Raw genomic sequence first — 17913 nt, 5'->3', positions numbered from 1 at the left:
TCCTCTTCTTTTCTTTGTTTTTGTACTGCGCCCCAGAGGGCTTTTGCCTCTTCATGACGATGGCACCCGACTGTCAGTTTGTCATCACATTACAGAAGAAGACGGCAGGTAGCGGGGGAAGGGGGGCACGGTTAGGGACCGTGGTGCTGCCTGCCAGAGAGGCAGAAGGATGCCAGGCAGGCAGAAATTTAAATTAGAAATATTATTTCATTATTATTTAAAGACGTATGGCTATATGTACTGTTGTTGTTTTGTAGTGTATTCTTGTCTAATTTTTTAATAGAATGGGAAAAAAAAAAAAAAAAAACCTCACTCCCTGGCGCTCTCTGGCATGCTGGCGCCTATAGCATTTGCCTAACCTGCCCTATGGGTGGCACGGCCCTGGTCTGACATACATGACAAATATACTAACAGTGTACTAACTATAGAAATATGCATAGAGTAGGTGTGGGCCAAAAATATAATGGAAAAGTTGAGAAGTAATTTCGTTTCAAAAGTTAATGTTTTAATGATTGAAATAGTGCACAAATAAGATAAATGCTTTGGATTCATTGAAGATAAAATGGATAAAAATGAAGTGCACACAGGACTATGTGGAGTTTTATAAAAACACAGTGGTTAGACGCCTCATTCCCCAAATTTAATCGATATCTATTAAGTGCATTTTTCTGCCTGAGACATAACTGTGAGAATTATTGGACTGGAGAACAAACAGAAAGCAATTTACAGCTACTGAAGTAGCCTCCAACAAATTTCAGCCCAAGGCTGAAGTAAAAATGAAACATTTGATCACATTAATTCAACCAAAGGATTTCAAGCTCATAAATTTAACAAGATGTTCGACAAAATACTTTGAAGGTGATAAATACATTTCTTTGTGTACAATACAAGTACAATACATCTTCTTTAATTCAGTCCAGCATGCTTCCAGTTGTGGTAAAATATGACTGTTGCAAAACTTGCATAGTGCTCATTAGTGCTTCATTTTAACCATTCTGTCATCTAGTTGCCAGATTTTCTCTCTCAGTGGATGTTGGGTGTCTTTGATCCAACCTGTTTCAACAACCTGCAGCAGTTTTACACCACAGACAGATACTGCAGACCACACACTCATTTTAAAGCTCTTTGCAGGCAGGATAAGTAAGAAAAATGTTGTTGATGGATGTGTTTGCACAGAATTACACAGCTCTTAAAGGTACAGCATGAACATTATTGGGGTGAGGAGGGAAGGCTGAATCTTTTGTTTCACTGTTCTTTTAAGAAGCAAGACTGCCAACAGCGTTATTGATATATTATTTAGAGTTTCAATCTCTTGATGTTTTTAACACTATAACACCCTACTTCCAAATGTCTCAAAAAGATAAAGCTCATATAAAAACAACATTTCAATCAGGAGAGACCAGGTGAATGAAGTAAAAATGGTTGTTTAATAAAGATTAGAAGTGTGCTGATTAACTGATGATTTGATAATTATGAATTGACAAAAAGTCTTTGGAGCTTGGACTCCCGAGGGAGATTTGCAATCGGGCAGCATCTGAGCAACAGCAAGATAAATCCCCTATAGATTCCAGACGCTGGTGGTCGAGACTTTAGGCTGATGAGGCTGATGAGGCTGATTAATCTGCGAAGACTCTGAGGTGATGGGGAGGTGGAGGGTGTGCACAACTGCAGCATGAAAGAAGTACGAGCAGAAAGAGAACCATATTTAAAACAAGAAGCAGGAAGATGACAGGCCAACAGAGAAAGTGTGTCGCTGTGCTATTGGTTCACTGTGACAGAACAGCTGATGTCTCAATTGATAGCCCCCGATAATGACAGAAAGAAATGAGTGAGCATGCTTGCAAGGAGTGAATGGTAGATGTTGTGTGAAATATTTTAAACACGTAAGCATGCACAAGAATCATCTCCCTGACTGAACTTTCACTAGAGCTTCACATACATTTAGACAGTATTTATTTGTATCACATTTGCTGATCTGGAATCTAAATCTTAGTCTTGACTTTTGATCAGATCAGCAGCTTTGTTTTATTATTTGTTAAATGTTTTATTTGGACTTTGCTTTCATGATTGTTTTAATGTTTTATTTGGCCCCTTTCTTAATGTGTGAAGCCCAGGAACAATAGCTACTGCTGTGACAGAAGCTAACTGGGATCCAAAGATATAGCCTAAACAAACCAACAAATTTAAAAAACTCCACCTCCTATCACCTCCACTTATTTGATCAGTAAAAAAATGGTTAAATACATCTCTCACTGCTGCTAACCCCAGTTAAAGGTCTAGTGTGTAGAATTTAGTGGCATCTAGTGGTGAGGTTGCAGAACTGAAACTTAAAACGTGTATTTGTACCCTCATGAAAAACATGAAAGTGGCAGGGGACTTTCACTTTGACAAAATTAAGGAAATTTCCACTGTTGGAAAAAGTATAAAAGGTACAAATAAGCACATACAATTTCAACAGAATTCAGGAAAATTAAATCTTTGACTCTCAAAATTTCCTTTGGAACCCCAGAACCCCCCGACCATGTTGAAGTGAAACCTACACCCATGACAACAGCGGCCAACACCAAAACACAAGAACGAGAAAATGTGAATGGCCTTATCTAGAACCATTGTTTGATTTGTCCCTCCTGGGATACTGTAGAGCAACATGACAAAATCGATGGGAGAGAACTTGACATCATTTGGCTCCACCTGTGGGTTCTGGCTCGGCTCCTACACTTTACATTGTAATGACATCAGATTTTTTAGTTGCTTTTGACAGCTGGAGGAAAGTTTTACAAATATAAAACCTCCATGGATCAAAATTCCATATTAGACATAGCTACAATTGACCCTGTTTGCAGTTCGAGGTGGCCTGTCAACAGTTTTAGGCCCTGATCACACAGAGAGCCTTTAAGCAGCTGGAGGCGCCTTTTTGTAATTGTTTTTAATGAGAATTAAATTTTTTGCTCGCAGTTTTTGTGTTGCAAAAAACATTTCTGTACTTTTTTCTGGAGCACTCTGAAATCCTTGAGTTGAATAAACTTCAACATAAAGTAGAAAAACACCTGGCGTCATCTTTTTTTCATCATCTTTTTTCCCATTGTCCAGTCGGATGATTTGATAGGCGGGCCTTCTGTGGTGGTCAAGGCAACAAGTTTAGTAAACAATGGAGGAGAAACTGGTGGTAGCGGTTGCTGGATACCCAGAGCTATGCGGCCCGGCGATGGACAGCAGGTTGTCAAACTGCCCCTGAGTCATCTTAAAATATGCCTGGAAACAGCCATCATCGAGGTGAAGCTCCTGGACCAACTCCCCGTGATCCACCGTCATTTTTAGGGTCTCATGTCCCCACACAGATCTCTGTTTCCCTGTGCCCAACAAACTATTTACAGACAGCCTCTCACCCTCTACCAGAGCTACAGCAAGAACCCTCTGCTTGTCCATTTTAGGAACTAGTTATTAATTACTGTAACATAAAAAAATAAAAACAGTAGATTAATGACAGGGGAATAAAAAGGCGCAGCAAGTGTTTTTTTTTTTTGTTTTTTTTTACTAGTGCCATTCAATTTTAAAAAAAGGGCAGTGCGACCTGCAAAACACTTTCTGAACAAATCTCTTTTATAATGGTGGTGGTCTATGAAGAAACGCTTTTTGGGCTGCTGCAATACTGCGAGTGATCCTGGGAAAAAAAATTGACAGCAAGGCCAACCAGTGTTCCTGTGGGCCTGGAGAGGACAGAACGATTCTTATTTTCTCATTTAATTACAAACTAATGAAAACATAGTTATGACTTTTAGGCTACCATTTCTGTCAATAGATGCTCCTAAATCCTACACACTGGACCTTTAAGTTGCTTTCAGTCAGGAGTTGCCTCAGAGTGTCAGTCCCTCTTTATTGTGTCCGCGTGCGCCCCCTGACGGTGATCCCCGGTACAGCACCGGCGCCCTCCTCTCCTCAGTCTGACCGTCCGTCCCACCGCCGCCCGGAGGAGCTGCTCTCACTCCGCTGCCCAAGTTCACAAACCGCTGGCTGTGTGTGAGAGTGTGGAGAGGTTGTCCCCGTGTGTGTGTGTGTCTTCTTACTATTGTTTTGCTTCAGATGGACAGACTGACTTCTGATCAACTTTATATCTGTCCTCAGACCAGGATTCAAACATTTAACTTGTTTTTAACATTTCTGGATCATAGCCGGTTTTGTTTCCTCTCTGTCTGGATTGATTTTTGTTGATGGCGCGGTCTAACCAAGATGGACACGGGTTGTCTGCCGGTTGGAGAGTAGATAACGGTTTCACCCATTAAATCTAAATGTAGACTTTATTTAATTATCCTCTGTAAAGGTTTTATTCACCAGGTGGATGTAACCGGATCGGGTCATTTCCACCCCAGAGGTCACATCCTATAATGAACATTCTCCCACTGAAGTTTCGGTGAACTTTTCCCACGACTCGCCATGTCGGGAGTGGTCCGCACCCTGAGCCGCTGCCTGCTCCCGGCCGAGGCCAGCCGGGACCCGGGCAGCAGCAAGGAGGGGAGCCGGGAGAGGGACGCGGCGCAGGAGCGGGAGGCGCGGCGCAGAAGCCGGGAGATAGACGCGATGCTCGCCCGAGAGAGGAGAGCCGTCCGGCGGCTGGTCAAGATCCTCCTGCTCGGGGCCGGGGAGAGCGGAAAGTCCACATTCCTCAAACAGATGCGCATCATTAACGGGCAAGAGTTTGATAAAAAGGCACTTCTGGATTTCCGGGACACTATCTATGAGAATATACTGAAGGTAAGCACAAGGTTTCATGGGAACTAAACAGCCTGGGGCCTTCAGGCAAAGTTTACAGCCCCTCAGAGCAAAGTTTAAACCACCACACTTATGATCTGAACTGTGAACTCCTGCTTTTGTCTTTTTGTTTCTCATTTAAATTCATGTTTGTTGAGAACTCCATTTCAAATAAATAAAGCTTAACTTAAGGATGTGTGAGGAACATTTAGTAGACGAGAAAGAGTAGTTGATTAATCAGTCTGTGGAGATATATTGACTAGAGCTGAAACAATTAGCCAATTATTAGATTAATTCTTCATTTAAGTCATTTTTCAAGCAAACATTGTCAAACCTTCACCATTTCCAGCTTCTCAAATATGAATATTTTGTGTTTTTTTAATCATTTATAATGGAAAATTTAATAAATTTGAGTTTTTGGCTCAAAATGATGGGCTCTGAGAAACTGTGACGGGCATTTTTCACTCCCTCTGACATTTTAGAGCCCATAAGATTGTTGATTAATTGAGGAAATAATCCGCAGATTAATCATTAGTAGAAATAATCAGTATTTGCAGCCCTAATATTGACATTTTCATCCCACAGTTAAGGCTCCCACTCACAAGCAGATATTCAAACACACAGAGAGGTTTGTTGACATAGTACATATTTTTATCCTGAAGTGTGTGTGTGTGTGTGTGTGTGTGTGTGTGTGTGTGTGCGCGCGCGCTGCCCCCTTTGTTTGCTGTCATGGCTGGGCCTCCTTCACCAGCTAACAATACCAGACTATTCCTGAGGGATGAGCACATCCGCCCTGAGTGCCACAAAGCCCAGACAAGGATGATAAGAGCCTGCACTTCTACACAGCCGAGGCAGTATACAATACCCTCCCCTCAATACGAGCATACAGTGGTGGCGCTGTCTCGGGCCACATCATGAACAGGACCCCACCCCCACCTTACCACCACTTGACCTCCTGAAAAGCACACAATGCATGATGTGTAGGAGGGCAAGAAGGCAAAAATTGCAAATGAATGTTTTAGACAATAAAGGGCATCTTCTCCAGCACAGCATGATGCCTGGGTTACCTTGACCCACCACGTCTCATAACATAAGACACAATGTTACTGATAGGGTTGCAGATAACAGTTATTTTGACTGATGATTAATATATCTTTAAATTTCCCAGTGAATCCAAAAATCATTTAGTCTATTAACTGTCACAAAATGGTGACAAACGTGATGTCCTCTTCTAATGACTTGTTTTGTCCAACCAACAGTCCAAAATCCAAAAGTATTCAGTTAACATTAAAATAAAAAAAGGAAGGAAAATCAGCAAACAAAGGTCAGATTATTTCTATGACTCATTAACTGGTAGATTATTTTCTTGACAAATTATTTCCACCAGATGTAAGCCTGAGGAAGTGTGCACGTGTGTGTGAGAGTGTGTATCTGTCTGTCCACAGCTAATCTCACAAACTACTGGACCAATCAGCCTAATATTTTGTGCTCAGCTTTATGACTGTATGCTCAAGGACCTCTAGTGGTTGATAGGAGTGGGGGAAAATTTGTTACAGCATCGTATCATGATATTTGTGATTGATGATTAGGTCAGTTGTTTTTGTATCTTCGCTGCCATCTTAACTGTGAGGTAGTTGGGAGGGACAATTCCACCAGTTGTAGCTGCGCGGGATGCTTTGCTGCCTGGCAGAGCCCTGCCCTCTACTGAGTGCACCTTTCTAGTTGATGCTTATTTGGACCATGAACATATCTGAAATTTTGAAAAGTTTCCATCACAGTTTCCCAGAGACCCAGTTATTGTTTCAGCACTTATGATTAGGTAATATGAAATGGCATAAAACATACATCATAAACAATTTATTGTCCACCACAGAGAAGATACAGGAATCAGTAGCACTAAACAACACGTCCCAGCTGCACATTGACCGTAAATTATAATGGGCGTTAAAATGACTTAGAAATACAACATTTACCATGAGCACATAATTGCCAGTGTTTCATGACACCATAAACTGAGGATGAGTCCCTCAGTAAAGCTCAGAACAGTGAGTGTATTCAGAGGGATGATGCCCGAACACTGGTGTCAGGATCAGCCTCACCTGTTGGGTGCAGAGGACCGCCTCCCGTCATGGGAACCTAATGATGGAGCACGAGAACAAAGCTGAAAGAGAACACACAGATGTGTAGCACAATTAGGATTATAAAAAATAAACAATAAAGAGGTGGAGTTCAGGTGTGATCCCGCTGCTTCAGTCTCAGTAATTACACCTCCACCAGCAGATAAATCTCTGACTTAATCCTTGTCAAAGTTGACTTATTCATTTCTCATGAATTAAAGTGAAACTAAGGAAACTACTGGTCCTTAAGTAATTTTGTTAAGTCTCAAAATCAAGTGTAGGTTTGCTGAACAGCTATCACTGATTTAAAAAGCTGCACCTCTTGGTTAGAAAAGAACGTAAAGAATCCTTTGTCTTTTATCCACTTTATAAACAGAGCACACAATGGTTTAAAGTTTGTCATGATCAGTTTTTACCTTTTTATCAGTACTTCTTAACCAAGTGTTTCCCCAACTACTGTGTTCAAGGCGGAGACCAGTGCAGTAGATGGGGCGGACAACATTAAAGCAGGAAGGGAGCCACCTTGTAATTACACAATAGTGATAAATGAAACAGAGCTTTTTTCATTCCCAGCCAGCTGCCACCGTAGGCGACTGCTAATAATACCACAGACCACGTCATGACTGTGAGGATACAAGTCCGGTTCAGGTTTTCATGTTTTTCTAGCCCCATGTGGTGAGATAATACTGAGGGCCAGTGACACATAAGACAAATACAGAGAGACGGTCTTTTGTCTCTCTAGCTCTCCTTTTTTTTTTAAATTCTAGACTCAACTTAATCTGTAACTTTTCATGTGAACAACCAGTTGCAATACTTTGAGTGAGTCCCCCCACCAACGACGAATGGCTTTTCACTCCACCTTTGTGTGTGGCTGCTTGGATCAAGTATAAACTCTATATTATCATGTGTTTGGTCATGTGTGTGTATTTGTCTGTCCGCAGCTCTCAAAAACTACTGGACCAATGAGCCTCATATTTTGTGTGCACGTATATGACTGCTTTTTTAAGGATCTCTCATGGTTGCGGTGATTCATAATTCTTGAGAAGTCTGTTTTATTTTTTTTATTTTATTTTTTTTAAAGATATTCCCTTGGCCATTTTTTGCCTTTAATGGACAGGACAGTCAAGTGTGAAAGGGAGAGAGAGAGAGAGGATGACACGCAGCAAAGGGCCACAGGCCGGACCCGAACCCCGGCCGCTGCGGCAACAGCCCCGCACATGGGGCACCCGCTCCACCACCAAGCCACCGACGCCCCGAGAAGTCTGTTTTATTGACTGTTTTGTGCCATCACTGACTGCTGACTCCTCACCCCTCTTAACCAGCCACACAACAAACCTTACCCTAGTCTGTCGCAGGCCACATTTTGTCCCTCGTCATGGCTCAAAAACTGACATTCATAGAAAAGTTTGGTCTTATTTTGAAGGGGAGCATCTGCACATTAATTCCATACCGATACGTTCCACTAATGTTAGGCATGATATGAGATTAGTTAGTCCCTGTGTTTGTCATCTTCGCTACCATCTTGACTGGAAGGGAGCTGGGAGGGACAATACTATCGGGCCCAGCTCTGACCTGGTTTTGTTCCGTCCTCTGAACAGTGTCATACCACACTGGAGTGTTTTACCTCCCTGATTTTGTAGACTTGCAGATTTTGTTGATTTGGTCATTTTTCCTTGATTTCCTTTATGGCTGTTTTAATTGTGTTTATTATTATTATCTCCTACTTTGTTGTACCCTGGAAATCCAGAGTTCTCGCGAGAGCACAATTTGAATTTGCTCAGCGAGTCACCTAAATCTTTCTAGATTTGGGTCTGGATTTCCAGGCTAACTTTGTTGTGCTGTAGCCTACAGACAAAGTTAATGCAGTGAGAAGTCCAGTTATGAGCAACATGGATCAAAGATTTGTGACTGTGTTTTAGTTATTTAAAATACACACATCCTCATAATTACATTGTAGGTTATCTATATTTCACATACAGTCTGTTAGCAGGATAAAATCGATCTGCTCTGTGCAACACACTGCAGCTCTGTCAAAAATAGACAAGGCGTGTATCTTTATTAGCTTCCGGGACGCTTCTGAGACTCACTGCTGCCCGTCTGCTGAAAAGAATTTCCTAGAGTGGCTGCAATCACTCCACTGATTGCACTTTCCTGTCATATACTTGACTCACTTTTGATTTGAAACACTTTGTGGTTTGAGTTTACATCCTATGAACCACTTTTGTTTTAGTACAGCCGACCTTTGAGAGACAGAGGCTGCATCTTTAAAAGCATGCAGTCCACATAGGTGTGTCCTTTAGAGAAAACTTACTGCCTCACTGAAACCAGAACTAATGTAGCTTGTATTTGTGCAGTCCTTATCATCTCGTAAAAGTTATTATCACCCATAAGTCCTCCGCAAACAGACAACAAAATTTAAATACCAGTGTTAAATTAGGATAAAGGCAAATTATAGTGGAGTTTACAACAGCGGTTGTGAAACTGGATAATAGTCCACCAGAGTAAAGGTTAAGGCATTTTATATAACACCCATTTATCTGTAAAGCAACACAGCCAACAAGAGGAAAGAAGAAAGAGACTGTTTATGCACAACTTTCACCATATACAGAGTCATTGTATTCTTCTTTTCTTTTGATCAGTCTAGTAGTCCAAGTGGCATATTTATTAAGAACTGATGACAACTTGGATGCAAATATCTGCTCGATTATGTAAGTCAATTAGGATCACGAAAATTACCAGCTCATCTAAGACTATGGGAAGGATACTGCAAGATTGTTCGGACCAAAGATGGCTGCATTTCTTGCCAATAATTTGGAGGAGTATTTGAAATCTGACAACTTGTTATGGTTTTGTTGTATTTGGTGTAGAAATGCAAACATGATGACACACTTACTGACTTCTCACTGACAGACGGATGTTCCAACACGCAGGCATACAGGAAGAGATATGGAGACATGATTATAGACACTACAAATACAGAGTTGAGTGAACTGATAAAAATGTCGATGATGATTACACAGGCAATAATCATGAGTGGATGTGACTCAGGGTTCACTCACAGTGACTCTTCAGCATGCTGCTGTTGGATCTGTACGTCGTGTCAGATTGCGGTTACATGTGTGTCTTTGTGTTTAACACCAGTTTTATTAGTCTTACTCATTCTGTAAAAACAAAACCATCAGTTCTGAAAAGAAAAGTTTTAAGCGAGGGATCAGGCTTAAAAACACACCAGTTAGTCACAAAGGAGCATCACAGTCAGACTGCACACACACACGCACATAGCAGAAGGATGAGCGATGATTTCTACAAACTGTCACATCGTCTTTTCTTCTTTTTCACGCCCACACCTCCTGTCGCACACCCATCTATCTGAGGAGGGGGAATCTCTCTTTGAACTTTGTTGTCTGAGATTTCTTCCAGATTTTTTTCCACGCTCTCTTTTTTTTCAGAGGATTTTGAGCTGGGTTGGCAGCTGTTCACGTTGTGGGCCTGTAAAGCCTCATTGAGTGCAGTATTAAGCTGTGCAAATAAACTTGACCAGACTTGACTATTGCACAAGGGTTAGGTGGTCGTGACTCACTGACACACACAGATATACTCACATCCGTTAACCTGCTGTGACCTTTGAAACGCCTCAGAGTTTACCGATATTATTTGCTGCTGAGTCCTCTGTTGATTCAATCAATACATAACACAAACACTTTAAAAATACAGCAGAGTCTGAACTTTGAGACGCTGTGGAAGATGCCTCTCATTGAGGTAGAAAATAAGCTATAAACATGTAAGCAAAGAAAAAATGTGACAGATAAACAAGCAACAAAACAGACAGATAAAAAACTAGAAGTAGTCAGTCACAAATAAAAATTGTTGTGCATAATAGACTTTATATTTTTGATTTACTGCCAAACAAACTGCTGAATTGGAGCAATTAAAAGTAATGGATTCAAAAAAAGTGTCATAAATTAAAGAAGGAGACACAAAAAATTAAGTCGTCTATCTGTCTGTGTGTGTGTGTGTGTGTGTGTGTGTGTTGGTTAGTTTGATCACTCAGGAGGAGACCTCCCACTCAGATCAGTCCACATGGCTCTCCTCAGAAAACCACCAGCAGCCACACATGCTTATGTTTGAGTGTGTATGTGTGTGTTGGACACATGTGCCTCCCTCTTAAAGTTACTCCATGTTTACCAGTAACACTAGACTCCGTGTTGACGTTTTTCCCAGGAAGCACCACATGCAGTAGGAGTTTTTTTTTCCTCCGTGTGGTCAGGAAATATTTGTACAATATTGCTGACATTAGAAAAAGCAGCTGTTACGCTGCTTCACCACATTCTGGCTCGTGTGTTCACGCTCTGACTGTGTGTTTCTGCAGGGCATGCGGGTGCTGGTGGACGCCCGGGATAAACTGGGCATCAGCTGGCAGAGCTGCGAGAACGAGAAGCAGGGCATGCTGGTGATGTCGTGGGAAGGACGAGTGGGCGGCTCGGGGGTCGAGCCAAGTGAGTTTCAGCTGTATGTGATGGCACTGAGCGCGCTCTGGGCGGACACTGGCATACAGGAGGCCTACGCACGACGGTCTGAGTTCCAGCTGGTGAGTAGATTAGCCCCGTAACACACAGTTCAGCCCTCTCAATCATCTTCAGGTTGTTATTCAGTTTGTTCCAAGTCTTTATTGAGGCTATGTAGTGTTTACACTGTTGCACTACTCCATCAAACTTGAGGCAAGTCTTGAGGCTTCTATTGAGGTTCTTGAATGAAGATTTGAGTGTTTATTGGCATATTTGATCATGTCATCACCCTGAAAAAACAAAATTCTTAAAACGAAATCCTCAATTTGAAAAATGTTAATCATCTAATTAAATGAGTTACTCTTTTTTAATTATTAAAGGTCCAGTGTGTAGGATTTAGGAGGATATATTGGCAGAAATTAAATATAATTTAATAAGCATGTTTTCATTAGTGTATAATCACCTGAAAATAAGAGTCTTTTTTTTTGTAACCTTAGAACACAGGGAGCAGATCCTCTTTCATTGAGTGCACCATGTCACACTGCCATGTTTCTACCGTAGCCCAGAACGGACAAACCAAACACTGGCTCTAGATAGGTCCATTTGTGTTTTTTGTGTCGGCCACCATCGTTAGCAGCCCCTCCACATCACGCGCATTGGAAAAACACTGATTCTTTAATGTGAAACTGCTTTGTTGAGATAAGATAAGGTAAGGTAAGGTAATCTTTAATTCGTCCCACATGTGGAAATTTCTGACATTACAGTAGCAGAGGGAGATTGCAAACAGGAAGCATTAGTAGAAAAAAATAAAATACAAAGCCATATATAAGTAGGTAAAATACGTAAACTGTAACAAAACAAAGAGCAGTATAATAATCAAACAGTATTAAAACACAAAGCAATATAATAAGAAAGCATCAGAAAGAAGCAGAACATAATAAAGAGACAGACTGAATGACTGATTTTACATTATTGACCAATGGAAGAATAGATATTGCACAATTTAACAATACTGATGTTGCATCTGAGTCATTGATTGTTAGCAGCAAAAATAAAAGCAAGATATAATAATAACTTATTCAGTGTTTTCCTGGGTATAAATCACCAGGTCTGTTTGTTTGGGAAAGGGACAGACCTCTGTGGACAATTTAGCTCCTGGTAAAAACCTCCTGAACAACAAACAGAAAGATTCTCACTGGGAGAAGTTTCAGCTGGTTGCAGTCTGTAATCCTCACTGCTAAATGCAACTAAATCCTCCTAAATCTTACACACTGTTCCTTTAAATCAACTTTCTTAAATTAATTAATATAATATAAGGTGCTGTTAAATTGCTGATAGACTGCCGATTAATACAGGTGCCTGACTCTCTTTGTGTGCGGCAATTTATCTGCAGTGAAAATGTATTTTAAAGGCTAAGTGCCAACAAATATGGATTGAAGCTGAATATTTAATTGGAAGAGGGCTTTACAGGTATGTAGTGCATCACATACTATGCACTGTATATCCAATATGTGCGCTATTGTTCAACATACATTTGTGTAAATAAACAGTTGTTTGTATCTTTTCGGATGCACGGCGCTGTAATAACCATGTCATTTCCTGAGAGCCTCCTTGCCGGTTCGAGATGTCTAACCAACCTCAGCTCTACCATCTATTTAAAAATAATTTCTTAGCTTATTAATTACAGCCAGCAAAGTGAAATCTTACATACTTACACTTAAGTTAAAGCTTTATTGACATTACACAGCTGTCGTGATCGCTGTACATTATAAATGTTGTCCTCTACGACACTGTATTGTTGCATACTGGAATATTTCATCAGAAATAGCATGCAGTTCACGTACTGTAGGTTTCATACTACACATACTAAACATTCTCAGATACTGTTTTAGCATACTAAATAGTATGTAAGTATTGAATGCAAACAGTCATGCAAAAAAATTTAGACTTTGAATGTCAGTGAATGTTATAAATGAAGCTCTAAACTATTCAGTACAGCCCTACTTGTGCATGAATTCTGCACATGTACGAAAAATTCAGATTGACATATTTGGTCTGTTTGGAAATTTCAGGATCCTCCAGTAGATTTTATAACGACATTCAGCAGGGATTGAATGATGTTTTGACGGCACAGAAACAGTTTTAATGATGGCTGCTTGTGAAAGATGGATGATTGTGACAGTTTAAAGATAAGATTCCCCCTGGGCACCCTGGTAGCTCCCTTGGTGGAGTGCATACCATTAAGACTCAGGCCTTGTTGCTGCAGCCTGGGTTCGATTCCAGGCCTCTGCTGCATGTCACCTCTCCTCTCCCCTGCCTTTCTCCTCAGCTTTCACTGTCAAATAATGGCAAAAATGTTCTCTCCACCTTTTTTTTTTATATATATATAATTCAGTCTCATATTTAGGATTGATAAATGACAAACATGGTATTGTGGCTCCATTGCAAAAGTTGAAGCCATTTCCGACACCAGGACGAAACAATTTAAAAATGTCAGACTATCCTTTAAGACTTTAAAAAGTCCATCAACTACTCATGCAGCAGTCTGAAAGTCACTCTAGAGAAAACGTCCCAAACTCATTCAGTATGTCAAAAATAACCTGTTACTGTACGCCAAATCTTCCCATGACTGTCCGAATAAAAAACCAGCCTCCAGTACATCACTTACCAGAAGTCACGATCAGTCAGAGATTACTCACTGGCTGATGCCTCACATTTCATGTGTCTCATAGCCAGAGTATCCAGTGAGAAATCCATTTGATTATCAGTGGGAAAATGTTTTTATTTATTTATATAATTCTTTTCTGTGTCAGTGTGGTGGCAAAGTATTAAGTTAAAGTCAATTCTCCATTAGAGCAACACCAGATAACATCCTGGAGCTGAATACAGCTCAGGACCTTAGTCGCCCATCAATACTCTCCAGTGCTTCTGTCTCACTCGACTGTGAGCCGTCACATTGAGGAATAATGCCACATGAAATGACCTCTAATAAAAAAAACAACCTTGCACTGTGCATGTTTACCGGTTTTGTACCCCCAGTTCCATAAATATTTCCACATCACTTCAGTGACGTCAGTAGTCTGGAGTCGCAGATATCTGCACAGTAACTGATTTACCACAGCCAGTAGACACAAAGCTAATAATAACTGACAAGCTCAAAACTTCAGTATCTGGATAATATCAGAAATGTTTTTTACCTGTCAGCTGGAGAAAGAAGTCACAGCGAAGGAGCACTGCAACGAGCGAAGCCTCTGAAAGTATTTATTGTTTTTTTTACTGCGTAACTTACCTCGCTCATGTTTTGGTGTTTGGAGACGTTCCAAAGATGTAATTATTTTTCTCTTGACTGGAAATGGAGTCGGTGAAGTGGAGCCCTGTGGAGTTTCATCTGCCACGCTACACTGCACCGAACACAATCTGAAACGGCTCGTAGGCTGCAGTGTAATTCCTTTTCCCTTTTAACCATAATATATTAAAAGCATACTGATCAAAAACATCGGGTTGCACTCATCACTGATCCTCGTATTGCTGTATAACCAGCCACATTGGATAAATGGAAAATAAGGTAGTTTTTATTTTTTATTTCTTCAAAACAGGCACCCAAATATCAGAGTGACCTGAAAGCCTCAAAATCATCATCAAAATTTACATAAGGTGACAATGTTTTTCATTTTATTTCTGCAGGATATAATTTAGGGAAACTACCTGTCAGACAGGACAAAGTTTTGAAGGCTTGTCTCTGCTGCCCTGCCATTTTGTAATTTAGGCCAGTAAGACATTTAATCCTCAGCCTTAAAGCTGCTCAAATCAATATTTTGAATATATATTTATTTACAATGGATGTGTGTTGTGGAGTGACAAATCTACAGATTGTTTCACCATAGAAATAGAATGAGAGTAGAGCAGACATTCCCATTCAAATCAATGTAGCAGGATGGTCAAAGCAGCGGACATTTTTATGTATCATTGTCATTGTAACCATTGAAGCGACCTTACTTAGGTACATACCTTTGTATAAACAAACCAACTTGAGGCAGGTTGTGAATTCACTGAAGTGAGGTTTTGCAGCAAAGAATGAAGTGGAGTAGTCATGTTCTCTTTCAGAACAGCAGTCCGTTGCTTTTAAAAGATTTCCTGTTTCTTTTGTTGCCATTAATTGTATGTTCGTTGAAGCATGACGTACTGTAGCTGCATCCAAAGAACAAGGGAGAGCCACTGCTCAGCGTACAGCTGTTAGGTGGGAGGATAAACAGCTTGTGGATCCATATATTTTTACATCTGACTCGGTGAGTGAAGGGTTTTGTAGGAGCCATGATTAAATTTGGAAAGGAATAGTTGTGTGAGATTTATATGTTTTGGGTTGGTTTATATTTTTATATGTTTTTGGTCAGTGTTTTGGGATATTATTATTTATTCATTTTTAGTGATTGCAGTTATTGGGAGAGTCGGGTCACATGTAAATGGCCGCTGACACTCATCATCCAAATGAGCATCTGATCTTCACCTTTATGAGTTTTTTTTTTTTTTGGTTGTAGTGAGAGTGGGTTGCCGTATTTTTTGTTGACCGCACTTTTCTTTTCGCTGTGATCATCCTAATTATAAGTCTGTGCACGTTATAATAAGTTTTGTTGGTGTGTCAGACAAGTTAACTAGGCCCAGCCTCGGCCTTTCAGCAACTTTTAGTTTGTTTCCTGCAGTCGCTACAGGTTTATCTCAACCAAATACACACACATGCACAACAGAGAGATGTCAAAGTTAGAGGGCTGCCTTGGACAGGCGCCCTGAGCAGTTGGGGATTCAGTGCCTTGCTCAAGGGCGCCTCGGCAGTGCCCAGGGGGTGAGCTGGCACTTCTCCAGCCACCAGTCCATGATCCATACTTGGTCCATGTGGGTTCTTGAACTGGCAACCCTCCAGGTTCCAAGCATGTAGCAGCTTAAGAGTCCAACATTTCCTTCAGGAGTTGGTGGAGACCAAAAACAGAGCTAAAAGAAGAGTGAATACTGGCCAGAAACACAACTCCAAACGATGAAATGTCAGTGTTGGGTTAACAGCTAGTTGCAGTGCAGAAATATTAAATGCTTAATTATTATGTGGAAAAATCTCCATGTTTAGAAAGAGTAATATTTAGACCACCTCTGTCTCTGCTGCCTGAAGTGTACCAAACAAACTGAGACTTGTTTGAAGCAGCCACTTACTGTAGTTTAAAGATCATTTAGTGAACAACAGAACAGCTGGAAACCACTTAGTATTACAAGTAACTCTATAAGTGTGTACAAAAGTGCCGTGAAGGGCCAGACAGACTGTTAATGACACTTAACGTTTCAACAGAATGTCATGAATGATCATTAACCATATTGTCAACATAGTGAATGTCTCAAAGCGTCAACAGCTGCTCTTTTGTCAGTGCAGTTTGTGTCAGCTGTAGCATCTAGTTAACGTCATGCTTTATGAGTAACACAGCAGCTTCACTTTCTGCTGGAGGCTGTGTGTTTGACCTTTTACCTTGTTGCTCATTTATCAGTGACAAAACTATCTGGAGTCAGACAGAAGCCACTTCCGTCCCTCTCTCACTTAACATACTGTAAGTGTGTGTGTGTGAGATGTCAGTGCGCAGCTCTGGGTCAGACTGCCTTGTCTTATCTGGAGTCGCTGTATGATAAAGCTGGTGTTGTACAGCTGCACAGACTTGCAGACATCATTCTGGCCCAAAGGATAAGGCGGGTGATTTTCTCTATTTTTCTTATTGTCTACAAATTCCATGAAAAGACTAAAACTACTGAGCAAATATTATCTGTGTATCCAAAGTCTGATATATTGTATTCCACTGAGGCACTGGGTGACATGAGCAACAGCAGTTTATTTGGAGTCAATCCCACAAACACCATCCTGCTGTGTTAAAGAAAAATGTTTGTGTTTGTCAACCGGGGTCATAATTTCAAAATTATGGCATTACTGATGAGTTAGTCATACTGATTTTGCTCTCACCACTTCTATTGTCGAAATTCAGGAAATGTGACTCTAATGAAACAAGCAGCGTGAGCCTCATTACTCTTAATTTTTTCAATTTTCCTCAAATCACAGTTAGAAATGGTTTATTGCCAACTGGTGATTTGGTTCATAACAGTAAACACGGTGCAAAAGTATAAAGACAAAATATAAGATAATAAAGGAACAATAGAATATTAAAAAAAATAAGAATACGCAAATAATAAGTCTATTTTTTAAAATTTACGAAGTAGGGGTGCACTATATCATTTCATTCATGATAATACCAGTGTAATTTTCAATATCTTATGAAAACTTCATGTCGGGATACTTTGATATTTTGACCTCTTGACATATTGATGTCATACTGTTACCCTCGGCAACAACAAGCATGCTTGAAAGCGAAAGTATCACTGACTCCGCGGTGGCACCAAAAAGAGGAGCAGCTTCAGTAGTGTGGAATAAACTGTGGCGTACTGAACGTTTCATGAACAGCCGCGGACTTCTCAGACTCTTTGAGAGAGTTACCACTCAGAGGGAACTCATTCAGCGGCTCCTC

At 40.6% G+C, this 17913-nt stretch overlaps 1 protein-coding gene across 1 annotated transcript in view; it reads left to right on the top strand.

Annotated features, from left to right (window-relative positions):
* The first annotated feature begins 3986 nt into the window (after positions 1 to 3986).
* The window catches only part of gna12a (guanine nucleotide binding protein (G protein) alpha 12a), a 30653-nt gene continuing 16726 nt past the window's right edge, over positions 3987 to 17913 (top strand). Inside the window, exons 1-2 of the mRNA XM_050044989.1 lie at positions 3987 to 4749; positions 11233 to 11451. Of these exons, the coding sequence (XP_049900946.1) occupies positions 4432 to 4749; positions 11233 to 11451 (537 nt within the window). The 5' untranslated portion in view covers positions 3987 to 4431. The remainder of the gene's footprint in view (positions 4750 to 11232; positions 11452 to 17913) is intronic.

Source organism: Epinephelus moara, chromosome 5 (genome assembly GCF_006386435.1).
Source record: "Epinephelus moara isolate mb chromosome 5, YSFRI_EMoa_1.0, whole genome shotgun sequence".
Classification (NCBI taxonomy): domain Eukaryota; kingdom Metazoa; phylum Chordata; class Actinopteri; order Perciformes; family Serranidae; genus Epinephelus; species Epinephelus moara.
The sequence above is the reverse complement of the archived record's forward strand: the minus strand, read 5'-3'. Positions and strand labels throughout refer to the sequence as shown.